The sequence below is a fragment of the Microtus oregoni genome, unplaced genomic scaffold (genome assembly GCF_018167655.1).
Source record: "Microtus oregoni isolate MIOR12 unplaced genomic scaffold, Mior012 000027F_ref0000203, whole genome shotgun sequence".
In the NCBI taxonomy this organism is placed as follows: Eukaryota; Metazoa; Chordata; class Mammalia; order Rodentia; family Cricetidae; genus Microtus; species Microtus oregoni.
The window spans coordinates 28,316,288-28,333,877 of NW_024543086.1; the positions used below are offsets into that span (position 1 = coordinate 28,316,288).

The 17,590-nt window shown below is 43.2% G+C and overlaps 1 protein-coding gene across 5 annotated transcripts in view; it reads left to right on the forward strand.

Annotated features, from left to right (window-relative positions):
- Clec16a (C-type lectin domain containing 16A) overlaps nucleotides 1-17,590 on the forward strand; it is a 218,035-nt gene that overhangs the window by 97,149 nt on the left and 103,296 nt on the right. For all 5 annotated transcript variants that reach the window (XM_041676079.1, XM_041676081.1, XM_041676080.1 and 2 more), the window contains one exon: nucleotides 2,220-2,340. In XM_041676079.1, the coding sequence (XP_041532013.1) occupies nucleotides 2,220-2,340 (121 nt within the window). The remainder of the gene's footprint in view (nucleotides 1-2,219; nucleotides 2,341-17,590) is intronic.

The following is a 17,590-nucleotide window of genomic DNA, read 5'->3' on the forward strand; positions in this document are numbered from 1 at the left end:
AAATTGCTATTTGAAATGGTATTTTATATTTTATTTTATATTTTAAATGGCTTTATTTTTTATTTGTATTCCTGAGAATATCACCATTCAATATTTGTAGAGCAAAGACACATGTTTTACCAAAAGGCCTACATTGAGAGCCAAATTCCCAACTCATTGATTCCTTTGAAAACCTCGGTCTTTCAAGGGATAGGCTACAGAAAACAGCATGGGTTTCTGTTTCCCCATCTTAACCATGGCCTTGCTAGGAGTCTTTGCCATCAGAACCCTGTGCAATGTACTTGACACAGTCATAAATCTTGCCCATGACGGGGACATGCCTACAGTAGGCCCCTTCTTTCTCCTCATCCCTAAATTGTAACTACTTACTTGAGAGCTCACACTGTCAGATAATCCCAGTGGCACTCACTTACTCCCTTCACATTTTATTACCATCTGCTCTGGGCTGGCACAGGAATGGGACTACGCTATGTCATATGTGCCTGACATTACAGAGGCTCGGTTCAACCTCTTAGCAAGTGGGCGAAGCTTACTCTGCCCTCTCAGCACCCATTCTTGCTCCTGTAGTCCTAAATTTATGATACATAACCCCAAAAGCCCAGCACATAGTAGGTGCTTACTAGATAGGAGCTCTTGATTTTTTTTTAATAGAACCACATCTCTGTCTCTCCCAGTTGATGCAGATGTCTCTATGAAGACTAGACTTGAAAATCTGCTAAGAACATTTAGATTAGATTCTTATGCACCCCCACCAGCATGGTGGGGAACTTCTTTATCCTGCACGCCACTCTAAAACTCTAAAGGCTGTGTTTCTTAAGATGAGGCCAGGACTACGCAGGACTTTCAGAATTTCTACACAAATATCCTGCCTTAAGGCAGGATTGGGGCATTGGTAGCTAATCAAAGATACTCACTGCATGGACCACCAGGATGCAATGCCTCTCCAGATGCTTGAAGGCGAGACTTTGTCCCCTCCCTTTTATTGAAAGTTCCCTGCAAATAAAGGGTATTCTCCCTTTATTTAACACAGGACTGTCACCACCTTTACCACAAGCAGGAATTCACCTGCGTGAAGCCACAATGGTTTGCCCTGACACTCCTTTATGTAGATAGTGGTATCTACCAAGGGTCTGAAGGCAACCCCTTTCTGCAAGTCTGTGCTGACTGTGCCCTCCAGCCTTGTCTCAGGGTGGTAACATAGCCAAAGAGTTAGGGATTACTGTGTCTTATCCACCACAGTAGAGTAGGGGGCACTGCTGACCTTGTCTGTTTGCTCTGGAGCTGTGTCCCAAAGAAGCCCACCATTCCATGTCAGGGAGAAACCTGGGACAAGGGGTACCCTGACCTGTGGCTTGCCCTGTGCTTCTGGGATCTCTGGTTAGTGGCTAGTGTGATTCTGGGGCTAAGGGCTGCTTCTGCACAGATGTCACTGGCAGCTGGTGACATGGCCTTTTCTCTGCTCTCAGGACATGCCTGGCAGCCATACTGGATGCTGACAGACTCCTTTTCCATGGGACAGGGATGCTTGTGCTGACAAGCATTCTCTGCCCCTGAGATGAACTGGGAAAGCCTGAGGGGTCCTGAGGACATTGCTATCCATTTGGCCAGGTATCAGGCCTTACTCTCCTGTCTCTGTCACTCTCCTCCTCCTAAGGCCCAGGCCCAAGAGGTGGAAGACTTAAGATGGGAGTTGGACTTTCAGTGAGTCTAGCCAAATCTAAAGCTTACATGCATGTTACTCTCTTGTCCTGTGCCCATATTTACTAGATTGGACTGGCACACATCCTGGTGATTTCTGTCTCCCAGCCCCACTAGCTCAGATGGAGAAGCACGGAGGTGGTAGCCCTTCCTTGAAGCACTGTCTCGGGCAGCACTCCTCACCTCCCTGAGTCTTAGCTATTTTCTGACTATGGAATGGGCAAGCCAGCAGGCAGAAGATGTGTGTTAAAGGTCATACAACCCTTGGGGACAGATCCTGGCAAATGGCAGGTGCCTAGTAAAGTGGCCTGGGCCTTCACCTATTGTGTACTGAAGTAGGCTGCTCCCCAAGCCTAAAGTGTCCTCTTACTCTTTCCAGGCCACTGTACTTCAAGGCTGGCCCATGTTTTGCCCCCTCCTTTTTTCCCATTAACCAAGAGTCACCATGAAATGCCTTCATTCAGTGCACCTCTCCAGAACACTCCTGGAACCCTACTCTCCTCTTTGTCTGCTCTATCCAGGCCATCCGGGTATTCTTCATGCTGCGTTCCCTGTCACTGCAGCTGCGTGGGGAACCTGAGACCCAATTGCCACTGACTCGGGAGGAGGACCTGATCAAAACAGATGATGTCTTGGATCTGAGTGAGTTGGCCATCTTGTGTTGCCCCGTGGGCCAGGGGGTACAGGACACTACTCTACTGATCATCTGCAGCAGGGGTGGGAGTATGCACAGCATGCAGTCTGTACTGCCTGCCACTGACCCTGCTGAAAGGTTAGTGCTAGACAATAGGAGGTCCAGTGAGAGTAGGCCCTCATTGACAGGATGAGGACAGCACTGGCCTTTCTAGTATTGTGGATTTAAAGGGCTTTTGTCTGAGTCCAGTAGAACAAGGAATCTCTTGATGCCAAAAGGAAGTCTGTAAAAATCAAACTATCAAAATGAAAAGACACAACAAACCCCCAAACAAGTCACCAGTATTTAGGTAAGAATGGGGACTTTGCAAATCAGAAAGATATGTGCTTAGCCCATAACCTTAAACTGTATTGACCATTGTCTTAGTGAGAGTTTCTATTGCTGTAATAAAACATGATGACCAATAATAACTTCGGTTATTACTACATCACAGTTTATCATTGAAGGAAGTCAGGGCAGGAACTCAAGGCCGGAACTGAAGCAGAAGCCATGGAGGAATACTGTTTATTGCTTGTTTGTTCCTCATGACTTGCTCCGTCTGCTTTCTTACACAGCTCTCAGTGGCCCAGATTGGACAGTGGGCTTTCTTCAAACCACACACAATGGTCAATGAACTATCAGGAGCCTCTGCTAAAGACACAGGGTTAATTCTGAATCCTAAGTATGAGGAAGGAGACCAAAGAGGATACTCTCAAAGAAGAGGCATAGAGTAGGCAAAGAGAAGAAGCAGGTGCCATTCTGTAGTCCGACTATTCAAAACATCTTTTCTGATGCATGATTTATATAAAATAAATTCCTCCAACCTTCAGTGTATATAGTGCAGTGAGTTTTAGTCATGTGAGCTGGTTTCACATGGCTAAACCATTGAGTGTTAGCTTTCAAGCCAGCTCTGCCTTACTCTTTCTCCTCTACCACAGCCTCTGTTTTTCCTGCTGTAAAATGGGGATGGTTGCTGTGCATTTTGGCACATGCCTTTAGTCCCAACACTTGGCAGGCAGCAGATCTCTGAGTTCAAGATCCTCACCCCACCCCCACCCGTGGTCTGCAGAGCAAGTTCTAAGACAGCAAGGGCCACACAGAGAAACCCCATCTCAGGGGGGGAAATGGGAGTGGTTACAGGTATAGGACTCTTGGAAAGCCTTGCTACACAAGGCTCCAGCTTCCGTTCTTACTACTTGAGAAGGAAAAAGGTAGAGAGATGGCGAGTTTTGCTTTGGTGACTGGTTGAGAGATGCCTTGGAAGCCACAGCCACAACCTAACGCTAATCTGAGAAGCTAGTGGTTCAGCACACTGGAGAGCTTCTACCTCCTGTAGAGCACCAGGATGCCCAGCATGTGGGTACCTCTGACTGAGTGACCAGGATGTAGGTGGAAGAGGACCTCACTGGTTCTTTTTTCTTTTCCTGGCATTTCTCTTGTTTGTGCTTTCATCTCCCCATGTGTTAGAGAAATAAAGAAATTTGCCTGTCTCCTTTGACCCTTTACTCTGAAAAGCAGCAACAGTGATTTCTATAAGGCTAGATTTGATTAAGGACCCATCTTTCTCTGACTTGATCCATGCAGAGAGGGAGAAGTCTCCCCTCACAATGTTGTATCTGTGAAATGGAATTAAATTTATGCTGGGAATTTACATTCCTTTGCTCCTTCCCCAAGGAAGGACCCTGCTGAAATAAAGGTTAAAAGTATTTCACTTATCAATTTTAATTGATTAGTTGCTAGTTGAGATCACTTAACTGAGCCTTTTTGGGTAGTTGGCCATTAAGAAAGAAATGGCTGGCTCACTTTATTCATCCTGACTGCAAATTATGTCTTTTGCTAAAGAAAATGACATTCAAAAAACTCAGAATAAGAGGGTTTTTAAACCTGGTGCTACCATGTTGTTGTCTGGCTTCTGTTGTTGTTTGTTTGTTTAAAATTATTTTGGTGATTGCAATATTGAAGATCATCATACTTCAAAGTACACGAAAGATTGCTATAAAGCTGACCCTGGAGTGGTTGAATGATAGCTGAGTGATTGAAGTTTCTGTCTTCATGACAAGGTGAAAAGCTAGGAGAGAGGTTTGGTATTGGTGCACTTTTATATCCCATGATAAGGTCTGGTAGGTTTAAGGAAATGCCGACTCTGCACAGCAACAAGTGTGACATAACGAGTATTTATTGACCTTGTTGCTCTGATAGGAAACACAGCCTTGGAGATCTCTAGCAGCAGCAGCAAGAGTCTGCTGACAAGTCCTGAGTCTTTGGTCCTGCATGGCAGGTTCCATACTAAAGGTATGCTTGCTTCCACCAAGGACAGCAAAGGTGTGCTCATACCCTGGAAAGGTGCATTGGCTCTGCCCTAATCCAAGCTTCCCTTTGCTCTCCTGAATAGGAGGCTGGCATGGGGCAGAGGTTGAGAGCTGTTTTCAGGGTAGGCTATGTCTACTGAGTAAGGGGAGAGCAAGAAGGAAAGTGACTTTAGGGGACCAGCATTCTGGCTCACCAACCTCCTGCTCGCAACCTTACCATGACTGAGCTTGTGTCATCTACCCCATCTTTCTTTCCTTTTACAGTGTGCCTGCATCCAGCACACATTAATTCTTATGGCTTTTCCAGCCCTCTCTAACAGATAAGGACTTACAGTTTTCTTCTTCTTCTTCTTCTTCTTCTTCTTCTTCTTCTTCTTCTTCTTCTTCTCCTTCTCCTCCTTCTCCTCCTTCTCCTCCTCCTCCTCCTCCTCCTCCTTCTCCTCCTTCTCCTCCTTCTCCTTCTTCTATTTGTCTTTTTCTACTTTCTACTTCTGATATAGATTAGATCTATGTAAGTCTCTCTTAGTGTCCTCATTGTCTAAGTTCTCTGGGATTGTGGTTTGTAGGCTGGCTTTCTTTGCTTTATGTTTTAAAACCACCTATGAGTGAATACATGTGATAATTGTCTTTCTGTGTCTGGGTTACCTTACTCAAAATAATGTTTTCTAGCTCCATCCATTTTCCTGCAAAATTCAAGATGTCAAGATTTTTTTCTGTTATGTAGTACTCCATTGTGTAAATTACCACATTTTCCTTATCCATTCTTCAATCAAGGGGCATTTAGGTTGTTTCCAGGTTCTGGCTATTACAAACACAGCAGCTATGAACATAGCTGAGCACATGTCCTTGTGGCATGATTGAGCATCCTTTGGATATATACCCAAAAGTGGTATTACTGGGTCTTGAGGAAGGTTGTTTTCTAATTTTCTAAGAAATCACTACACTGATATCCAAAGGGGCTGTACCAGCTTGCAGAGGTGTTACCTTTTCCCCACAACCTCTCCAGCATAAGTTGTCATCAGTATTCTTGATCTTGGCCATTCTTACAGGTGTAAGATGGAATCTCAGAGTTGTTTTGATTTGCATTTCTCTGATGACTTAAGGATGTTGAACATTTCCTTAAGTGTCTTTTAGCCATTTTAGATTTTTCTGTTGAGAGTTCTCTGTTTAGGTCTGTACTCCATTTTTTTTAACTGAATTATGTGTTCTTTTGGTGACCAATTTCTTGAATTCTTTATATATTTTGAAGATCAGACTTCTGTCTGATGTGGGGTTAGTGAAGATCTTTTCCTATTCTGCAGGCTGTCGTTTTGTCTTGTTGACCGTGTCCTTTGCTTTACAGAAGCTTTTCAGTTTCAGGAGGTCCCATTTATTAATTGTTTCTCTCAGTGTCTGTGCTGCTAGGGTTCTGTTTAGGAAGTGGTCTCCTGTGCCAATGCGTTCAAGTATATTTCCCACTTTCTCTTCTATAAGGTTCAGTGTGGCTGGCTTTATGTTGAGGTCTTTGATCCATTGGGACTTGAGTTTTGTGCATGGCGATAGATATGGGTCTATTTTCATTCTTCTACATGTTGATATCCAGTTATGCCAGCACCACTTGTTAAATGTGTTTTCTTTTTTCCATTTGATATTGTTTGCTTTTTGTCAAAAATCAGGTGTTCGAAGATGTGCGGATTGATATGCGGGTCTTCTATTCGATTCCATTAGTCCTCATGTCTGTTCTTATGCCAATACCAGACTTTTTTCAGTACTGTAGCTCTGTAGTAGAGTTTGAAGTCAGGGATTGTAATGCCTCCAGAAGTTCTTTTGTTGTACAGGAATGTTTTGGCTATCCTGGATTTTTTGCTTTTTCATCTGAAGTTGATTATTGATCTTTCGAGGCCCATGAAGAATTTTGCTGAGATTTTGATGGGCATTGCATTGAATCAGTAGATTGCTTTTGGTAAGACTGCCATTTTTACTATGTTAATTCTGCCTATCCAAGAGCATGGGAGATCTTTCCACTTTCTGGTGTCTTCTTCAGTTTCTTTCTTCAAAGATTTAAAGTTTTTGTCATACAAGTCTACCACTTGTTTGGTTAGAATTACTCCAAGATATTTTGTGCTATTTGTGGCCATTGTCAAGGGTGTTGATTCTCTGATTTCTTCCCCAGCCATTTTATCATCTGTGTACAGAGGGCTACTGATTTTTTTTTTTTTAGTTAATCTTGTATCCTGCTACATTACTGAAAGTGTTTATAAGTTGTAGAAGTTTCTTGGTAGAATTTTGGGGACCACTTATGTAAACTATCATATCATCAGCAAACACTGAGAGTTTGACTACTTCTTTTCTTATTTGTATCCCCTTGATCTCCTTTTGGTGTCTTATTGCTCTAGCTAGGACCTCAAGAGCTATATCAAATAGATATGGAGAGAGTGGACAACCTTGTCTTGTTCCTGATTTCAGTGGAATCACTGGGAGTTTCCATTTAGTTTGATGTTGGCTGTTGGCTTGCTGTATATTGCCTTTATTATGTTTAGGCATGTTCCTTGTATCCCTACTCTCTCCAAGACCTTTATCATGAAGGGATGTTGTATTTTTCAAAAGCTTTTTCGGCATCTAATGAGATGATCATGTGGTTTTTATTTTTCAGCTTGTTTATATGGTGGATTACGTTGACAGATTTTTGTATCCTGAACCATCCCTGCATAGCTGGGAAGAAGCCGACTTGATCATGGTGGATGATGATTCTGATGTGTTCTTGGATTCAATTTGCCAGTATTGTGTTTAGTATTTTTGCATCCATGTTCATGAGTGAGATTAGTAATGTCTTTCTTAGTAATGTCTTTCTGTGGTTTCAGTATCAGGGTAATTGTAGCCTCATAAAAAAAGTTTGACGATGTTCCCTCTGTTTCTATTGTGTGGAATAATTTGAGGAGTATTGATATTAGTTCTTCTTTGAAAGTCTTGTAGAATTCTAAGCTGAAACCATCTGTTCCTGGGCTTTTTTTTTTTTTTTTGGTCGGGAGACTTTTAATGACTATTTCTATTTCTTCAGCAGTTATAGGTCTATTTAATTTGCTTATCTGGTCTTGATTTAATTTTGGTAAGTGATATTTATCCAGAAAGTTGTCCATTTCCTTTATGTTTTCCAATTTTGTGGAGCACAGGTTTTTGAAACATGACCTGATGATTCTCTGTTTCCTCCGTGTCTGTTTTTATGTCCTCCTTTTCATTTCTGATTTTGTTAATTTGGATATTCTCTCTCTGCCTTTGTGTTAGTTTGGAAAAAGGTTTGTCTATTTTGTTGATTTTCTCAAAGAACCAACTCTTTGTCTCATTGATTCCTTGTATTATTTTCTTTGTTTCTATTTTGTTGATTTCAGCTCTCAGTTATTTCCTGCTGTCTAGTTCTCTTAGGTGAGTTTTCTTCTTTTTATTCTAAAGTTTTCCAATGTTCTGTTAATTCACTAGTGTGGGATTTTTCCAGCTTCTTTATGTAGGTGTTTAGTGCTTTGAACTTGCCTCTTAACACTGCTTTCATTGTGTCCCATAAATTTGGGTATGTTGTGTGGTCATTTTCATTGAATTTTAGGAAGTCTTTAATTTCTCCTTTTATTTCTTCCTTGACCCACTGATGATTCAGGTGAGCATTATTTAATTTTCATTGTTGGTGGGTTTTCTGGAATTAGTATTGCTGTTGACTTGTTTTAAACCATGGTGATCTGATAAGGTACATTGGTTATTCCAATTTTTTTTGTATTTGTTGAGGTTTGTTTTGTTACCAAGTATGTGGTCAGTTTTTGAAAAGGTTCCATGAGGTGCTGAGAAGAAGGTATATTCTTTTATGTTTGGATGGAATATTCTATAGATGTCTGTTAAGTCCATTTGAGTCATAACATCTGTTAGTTCTCTTATTTCTCTGTTCATTTTTTGTCTGACTGACCTGACCAGTGGTGAGAGGGGAGTGTTGAAGTCTCCCACTATTAGTGTGTGGGGTTTAATGTATTATTTAAGCATTAAAAGTGTTCCTTTTACATATGAGGGTGCCCTTGTGTTTGGGGCATAGATGTTTAGTATTGAAATCTCCTCTTGATGGAGTTTACCTGTGACTAATATGAAATGACCTTCTTTGTCTCTTTTGACTGATTTTAGCTTGAAGTCTATTTTGTTGGATATTAGCATAGCTATACCCACTTGTTTCTTAGGTCCATTTGATTGGTATAATTTTTCTCAACCCTTTACTTTGAGACGATGTCTGTCTTTGAGGTTGAGATGTGTTTCTTGTATGCAGAAGGATGGATTCTGTTTTCGTATCTAATCTGTTAGCCTGTGCCTTTTTATAGGTGAGTTGAGTCCATTTACATTAAGGAACATTAATGACCAGTGATTACTATCTTCTGTTAATTAGTTTTCATCGTTGGCAATGTTAATTTGTGCATTTTTCCCTTTTTTGGGATTTGCTGCTCTAAGACCATCAATTGTCTGTGTTTTTGTTAGTGTAGCCAACTTCCTTGGGTTGTAGTTTTCCTTCTATTGTTTTGTGTAGGGCTGGGTTTGTGGCTAGGTATTGTTGAAATCTCGATTTGTCATGGAATATCTTGTTTTGTCCTATGGTGATTAATCGTTTTGCTGGGTATAGTAGTCTGGGCTGGCATCCATGGTCTCTTAATGTCTGCGTAACGCTTGACCACGACCTTCTAGCTTTCATTGTCTCCAATGAGAAAGCAGGTGTAATTCTGATAGGTCTTCCTTTATATGTTGCTTGGCCTTTTTTCTTTGCAGCTCTTAATATGCTTTCTTTACTCTGTATGTTTAGTGTTTTGATGATTATGTGGCAAGAGAACTTTTTATTTGGATCTAGTCTATTTGGTGTTCTGTAAGCTTCTTGTATCTTCATAGGCATATCTTTCTTTAGGTTGGGAAAGTTTTTTCTATGATTTTGTTAAATATATTTTCTGTGCTTTTGAGTTGAACTTCTTCTATACCTATTATTCTTAGATTTGGCCTTTCATGGTGTCTCATATTTCCTGGATATTTTGGGTTAACCTTTTGTTAGATTTGATGTTTTCTTTGACTGATGAGTCTATTTCCTCTATTGTATCTTCAGCGCTTGAGAGTCTCTCTTCCATCTCTTGTATTCTGCTGTTCATGCTTGTGTTTGTGGTTCCTGAGCATTTTCTCATGATTTCTGTTTCTATAATTCTCTCGGCTGTGTTTTCCTTATTGTCTCTATTTCAGTTTTCAATTCCTGAATAGTTTCTTTCATATGTTTGATTTCTTTTTCTTGGTTTTCTTTAGGTGATTTGCTGATGTCTTCCAATTTCTTGTCTTTTCCTCCATTTCTTTAAGGGAATTTCTCATTTCATCTTTAAGAGTCTCAAACATTCTCTTGAAGTTATTTTTTAGGTCATTTACTTCTGCTTCTTCCATATTTGGTTGTTAATGTCTTGCTTTTGTAGGGTCTTTAGGTTTTACTGGTGTTGTGTTGCTCTTTGTGGTGTAGTGTGTGATCTTACCTTTTCTACTCATCTTTTCCTCTAATAGGTGTGGTTGGGGCTGTCTGAGATTCTGTTGAGTAATCTTCTAGGTGCCAGTGAATCCAAAGCTCAGATGGTTGTTCCTTGTGGTACAGTCAGTTACCCCGTTGGTTACTCTGCGTTCCTGGAGATGGCTCAGCACTCTTGTGCTTTGCTTTGCTCCCTTGGAGTTTGCTGTCTCAGGCCTACTTTGGCCTAGGTTGCCGGCTTTGCCCTGTTTCTGTAAATCCTGGTCTGGATCCCCTTCTGCAGAAGTCCCTGGGTTGGAGTTGGACCTGGAAAGGTTTCTGGCTCTGGTCTACTGCCTTGGAGGTCCCAGGCTTGTGTGGGCCCAGAATCACAGAGGACCTGCTTACTCCTTCAGAGGTCCCAAACTCATGCATGGACTCGCAGAGGTTCCTGGTTCCTGCCTATTCCTTTGATGTCCCAGACCAATGCCCAGATCCACAGAGGTCCTGTCTCAGGCCTACTCCCTCTGAGGACCCAGTTTCCTTCTTAGTTGACTGAATAGCCACCATTTTGTAAATCCCAAGACTCCAGGGTACTGGGTGTTATTTGGGGTTTAAAGTGGACCTGCATTCCTCTGCTCTCAGCCTGCGCTACTAACATCATAGGCAGCCCCTGTGTGTCCTACAGTCATAGTAGTATATGCTGTGTCATACAAGGACACTGTAAATACCAGGAAACTAGGTATAGTGTGATCACAGCAAAAGGGGGTATCTAGGAAGCCCCCACCTGCTGTGCCTTACTGTGTGAGAGGAACAAACACAAGCACAAAGCTCCCAGATCAGGAGATAACTGCCCCCACAGCATCACAGAACTAAAGTTAGATAGATGGCTGCTATGCCTAGTGCTCTGAGAGCAGCTGACCTGGCTGAGGGCTGCATGTGGATATGGGTGCAGGATCTGGACTGTAAAGGGTAACGGTAGTGAGAAGCTGGAGAGGAAGCCTTGCGGGTCCTATGGGTAGAGAAAGAATAGAGTTTATTCTCAGGTAATGCAGTGAGGTTTTGTAAATCTGGCTGGCTTGATTGTATTGCCAAAAGCCTCTCTTGCCTCAGCATGAAGTGTTGGTTTATGGGTCAAAAGATACAACAGGGAGGCCAAGCCCACAGAGATTTCCTGAAGAGGCCATACATGGCTCACTATGTGTCCAAATGAATTGTCCTTACAGTCTGCCTCGTCTTTTCTGTGGTCTGGGTACAGAGGGGCATTATGACACAGATGCTAGTCCCATTGGATCCAGCTTGTTCTCTGGAACCCACAAAGGAAGACTTTTATTTGGCCTCACGTCCTGTCCCAGCAGGCTGCTATGAACCTTCCCTCTCCCATTTTGAATGCTTCTAGCCCAGGATCTGCTTGTTTATGAGAGGTAACTGACCATGTAGAAGAAGCCTCAGGTCCAGGGACAATGCAGATGAGATCCTCCTCTGCTCCTTCCCAGCTATGTGGCCTTAAATAAATTTGTTCACCTCAGCCTCAGTTCCCTTCTGGATAAAATGAAAGCAGCAGTGCTTACCTATGGAAGATTATTAAAAGGAGATGCAGAGGTTGCAGATCGCTGGCCTTCAGGCAGAGAGACCCACTGATGAACAACTGGTGGAGTGTTAGCAAGAAAATTTTGTGTTAGCTACCAGAATATTTCTTTGCAGGAACCTAACTTCCTATTCCTTTTGAGTCTGACAGCATCTGGCCATGTAGAGTCTGCATCTGCCCACCAGAAAGCTATTGGCCACCCTTTTGTGTGGGGACACCCTTGTCCCCAGCCATGAGCTTCTCCTGAACTTTAACCCTGTGTTCCCAGCAGCATCTCAGGATGCTTCTCTTGTTCTAAAGAGCACCTGGGTCCACCTTCCCACAGACCCTGCCTGTAGCCTTCTTGTCTCAGCTGGTCACAGTACCATCTTGCTGGCTGGTGCTTTGGGCTCATTTTGACCTTCTCTTTCTCTCACACTCCAATTCTGTTGGTCAGTGTCCCTTAGTTCTTCTTGTCCAATGTCAGTGGGCCACCTATCTCCCTTCTCTACTCCAGCAGCTGGGTCTGTGCTGCTGTTGTCTTTCACCTGGATCACTTCAGTCCACTTCATGTTGTGCCATTTTCTTCTCCCTTGGGGTCTGCAGTTCATTCTCAGTGTGTAATGTCGTCCTTTGGAAATGAAAGTCAGATTGTTGCCTCCCATTCCCCTCTGAATACCAGAGTCCTTGGTGATTCTCGAAGTCAAACATCGTCTGGCATCAGCTCCCTCTGTCTCCTGCTCTTGTGTTGACACAACTAGTACATCCCAGTATCACTCCCTCACACACACTTGTTTCCCAGAACGAGTGTGCTACGACCCAGTAAAGACCCAGTGACGCTCATGTGTCACACTGACCTCAAAGTCTTGATCTGTTTGCGGTCCAGCCCAAGTCCCTCCTTTTAGTCTTTCATTTACTGATGGACATGGATATGACTGTGGGGGTTGTACTGCTTGTTTTTGTGATGCTAGGGATTGAACCAGGGCCATGAACAATGGAGGCAAGTAGTCTTCTGCTGAACTATACCCCTAGTCCTCTGTAAATGTCATGAAATTCAGACCTTGCAGAAGATCCTCCCTTGTTTCAACAGTTCTTCCATCTGCTGTTTTCTCTAGTTCCCTTGCTGAGAACTCTTAGGCCCAGTGAGCATGCCTGGCTTTGCTTGTCTGATTGCCTGGAGATTCATTTCCAGAAAAAGTATCACAAAACTCCCCAAGCATGTTATGTGGTTTGATTGTAAGTGTAAAAATGTGAACTCATTGATTTGTCTTGTAAAGCCAAGTGACCATTTTGCAATTTTGTCTGTCAGTTCTCGAAAATTCTCTGTTGGCTTGTTTTGCTGATGACCCAGACATGATCACGTGCTTCATTCTGGTAGAGAGAGAGAGAGAGAGAGAGAGAGAGAGAGAGAGAGAGAATGAGAATATAGCATAAACAGTAAGCATAGTGAAAAATAAAGGCGGACGATGTAATATCCTAGAAGGCAGCATCTTGAGCTTTCAGCATTGTAAACACTGGGCTCAAGTGAACTCAATGGAAGAGCATTTATCAAGCATGAACAAGGCTCTCAGTTCCATGCTTGGCACTGTAAAAAAATAATTAATATACAAAATATGTAAATAGCCCTATTAAAAGTGAGAATGATTGCTTAATATGTGAGGACCTAGATTCAACCCCCAGTACCACAACATCATGAATGAATGATAGTGAAAGCCTAGTGTAGTGTCATATGTTTGTAATGTCAAAACTCAAGAAGCTAAGGCAGGAGGATTATTAGTTCAAGGTCAGCATTGACTGTTTAGCAAAACCCAGGCCCAAAAAGTAAATAATCATAGAAAATATCCTCTTCCGAATCAGACATCACAGAAAACAGGCTTCTCCAAATCAGGTCATCACAGAGAGTATCCCCTCCAAATCAGATCATCACAGAGAGTATCCCCCTCCAAATCAGATCATCACAGAGAGTATCCCCCTCCAAATCAGACATCACAGAGAGTATCCCCCTCCAAATCAGATCATCACAGAGTATCCCCCTCCAAATCAGATCATCACAGAGTATCCCCCTCCAAATCAGATCATCACAGAGAGTATCCCCCTCCAAAAAAGGAGTTGAATATAGAGATTCTATTCTTAGATTCTTGCAACTAGAGGCACCTGGCAGCCATTGCCATGGATACATTTTGGATTAAGAAAATTTTAAGAGGACTGGGGCCATGGCATATGGGTTAAGAGCTCACATTGCTCTTGCAGAGGAGCTACCTTCTGTTCCCAGTACACATGCCAGGTGATTCCCAACTGTCTAACTCCAGCTCTAGTGCTCACACACCTCTGGCCTCAGAGGGCATCTGCACTCACTTACACATACCCACATGCAGAAACACAACACACATACCTACATATAATCTGAAAACAATGTTTTAAAATTTTTAAAATGTAGCTTTAAATAAAGGATCCCTTTCTGGTTGCTGGGTTTTAGAACCTGTGTGTGGAACTGTGATTGGGTAAGGTGACTAGAATCAATGTTGTTTCCTGAGTGTGACGATGGCCTTGTCGTTCTGTGTGAGTGTGTGCTTGTCATTAGTGAGGAAACCTCACATGTTTAAGAGTAAAGTTGCCAGTGCTTGCTACCTTGGAGTGACTCAGAAAACAGCAGTGGGTGCTGGTTGAGGCTAATAGAGAAGAAACAAATATAGCCCATCATTAAATCTGCTGAGCGAATAAAGGACACAAGGATGTCTATTGTAGCCATCTTTAAACTTTGCTGAGAGTTTGAAAATTTTCAAAATAAAAGTTTAAGGGAGTGGTAAGGGGGAGATCACTAAAAAATTGTCACTTAACAAACAGTGTATACTGTGTTCAGAACCCTGGGCCCTGAGGTTTGGGAAAGCCTGGGTGTGCATTCTAGATGTGTGATGTTGGGCAAATTAGTTCACCCCTATGGGTCTTTTCCTCCTTGGTAAATTGGGTCTAACAGTACCTGCTTCTGCATCCTATAGTCTAAAAGAGAGTCCCTTGGAAATCCTCTGCATGGTGTGTAATGAGGGCATTCATATCCTGGCTACATGCTAAAATAACTTCCTTATTCTCGAGAAGAACCTCTCTAGGAGTCTGAGAAAGCATGGTGCCATGAGCAACCCTGTCTAAAGCACACACTGGAAAAATGTAAAGAAATGGAAGAAGTCATATAGGCTTGTTAGTTAGAAGGCATGTTCCAGGAATGAGGGTACCTTCTGATTGGAGCAGAACTGCCGAGACCATAGTGGGGGGTCTCAGGTCAGACACCCATGCTGCACCCTCAGAGAAGTGGGTTGTTCAGTGTCAGACTGAAGTGAGCTGAGACTGTTAACATGAAACCCAAGAGGCATATGTAAACAGCATCTGGAGAACTGGGTTGCAAGGGGACTGTGGTGTGTTGGCTCCGTGCCTACCCTCCCTGGCCTATTTTTGCACAAGTCACACAGGGTCTCTTATTGAAGCACCTTAATGGGTGTTCCTACCTTCGTATCACCCATTATACGTGATACGAAGAGCAGTGGTCGTAGAGTTACTCCTGACCCCCACTTCTAGTCCCATGATCAGAAGTTTACTCACCAGCCTTGCAGCTAAACCCTTTACCTCCCCAGTCCAGTCCTCTGCGCGTCTCCCCTGCCCAGGCTGTGACATGTCTGTGTCTGCCTGGCAACATGTTGTGCATGGCCTACTGCCCATCTCTCCCTGCTCCTGAATCAGCATCTGGTCCTACTCCTCAAGCACAGCTCAAATGAATTGGCACCTCTCACTCAGTTTGTGTCTCCTGGTGTCACACGGTAGACACTCAGGAAAGGCTCGCAGGACTGTGCCAACTTGGGCTTTAGCAGCACTTGAGCCAGGTAGAAGCATGGCGAGGTGCAGTAGCAGGAAGGTGGCACTGCACCTCCTTCATAGTGCGTGACCGTCACTGCTCCTGGCTCTCTGTGCTTGAATAGTGAGGTTTCCAGGTGACACACACCCAATCCAGTGAAATATCTCAAGAATCTTTATACCCTTCTTGGCAGTTTATTTAAAATATGGTTTGTTTTCATTGCAGCAGTTGAGTGACCCCTAATCATTTTTCCTCTCTGAGAGTAAAATCAGTACCTCCCTCTCCTTCACCTCTCTCTCTTTCTTTCCACTTTTCACTCCTCTCCCTTCTTCCCTCCTTTCTTTTTTTACTTCATCTTTACTCTGCTTTGAAACTGCGTCTCTGAACTGGATGGATCAGGGGGAAAATGACAGATTTGAATTAAACCCATCCTCTGAGGAAATGGAGACTCAGGATTAGCGCCATTTCCCCTCTCTATGAATTAGACTTCTCCTCCATATACTTGATGAATAATGCTACTGGCCACTTTTCAGAAATGAAGTCGAAATATGGAGAAATGAAATTTGTATCTTATAAACTGACTGGAAATGTGATTATAATACAGCTGTCAGTTTTATTCAAGTGGAAAATTTCTAAGTAAATCCAATTGCAGCATTATTTGGTTCTTTTAAAGCAGGGTGATGTAGCTGTTTCCTGCGTATTGATTATTTGATTGGTACCTGTCTGCTGGTCCTCTTTTTTTTTCTCAGTAGCACTCATTGATGTGGTTTAATGTATATTCCTGTAATCTTTCCCTGTTTTATAAACTTACAATCATAATTGAGCTACATTAGAGAGACATGTTCTGCTGAGATCACAAGGTCACCTAACGACTGTGCCCTCTTTGGTTGGCTATGGATTGAAGTGGATCTAGGACAATTCTGACCAAGACAAAAGCTAGGAGGCTGCTTTCCAGACAGCAGCCTGTGCATGGGGCTGAGGCCCTGCATGAAGGAGGCTGACTTTGGGCCTCTGCTCTTCTTCCTCTATAAAATCATTTACAGAAGACAATCTGCAGCTTGAAGCTATCTTCCAAAGCCCTGTCTGTCCCATGCATTTGAACATGAGCCACAGCTAACTTCTCAAACAGGAGGGAAGTGGTTTAAAGTTAGCTGTCCAAAGAATCATGGTATCTGAAGCCCACTGAAACCCGTGGGAGCTGGGTGGGTTCTAGACACTTCCACTGGCAGGGTCAGTGTTTCCAGTGCCTGTCTTGGCATCCTAAGGCATATTCCATGACCTTTCTACCTCAGACTCCTTGTGACTCCGTGCTCAGGAGGCTGTTGGGAGGATAAGATGTTGCTGACAGATCTGAACAGTCCTGACATGGCCTCATAGAGCCCACTCCATAGGCCAAGACACCCTGAGACCTGCCAGGCCAGAAAGCTGGCTTCAGTTCTTCCCAAGCCTGTCTCCCCATAAAGCCCACTGCTGGCTCTCCTTGTCCAGGCTGAAATCCCTGAGTAGCCTTGCCTCACTCTCCGTCTCTCATCTCTGCACCAAAGTGCTCAGGAAATTGGCCAGTTGAGGCAGCGCGTGGGTAAAAAGCTTGAGCCTTTTCACTGCCTGGGGCACCTTTTCTCTTTTTTGTGTTTTTGTTTTTGTTTTTCAAGACAGGGTTTCTCTGTAGCTTTGGAGCCTGTCCAGGATCTAACTATTATAGACCAGACTGGCCTCGAACTCATAGAGCTCCACCTGCCTCTGCCTCCCAAGTGCTGGGATTAAAGGTGTGCACCACCACCGCCTAGCCTCCTCTACTCTTACTCTAACCCAGAACACAGAACTTGGAAGGAGCAGCTCCTTACAGCAGAAGCTTTTATGGCCACTGGATTTCTGTCTAAGGGTCTTCTGCAAGGCTTTATCTGCATGCATAGTACCCTAACTGTCCTTTCTAAAGATGCCTAGATGTTCACAGTTCTGTGGTGCTGACTCTTCAGTGTCCCCTGAGCCACACACACTCTGCCTTCTATCATTGCTCACTGAAGCCAGCCTCCTT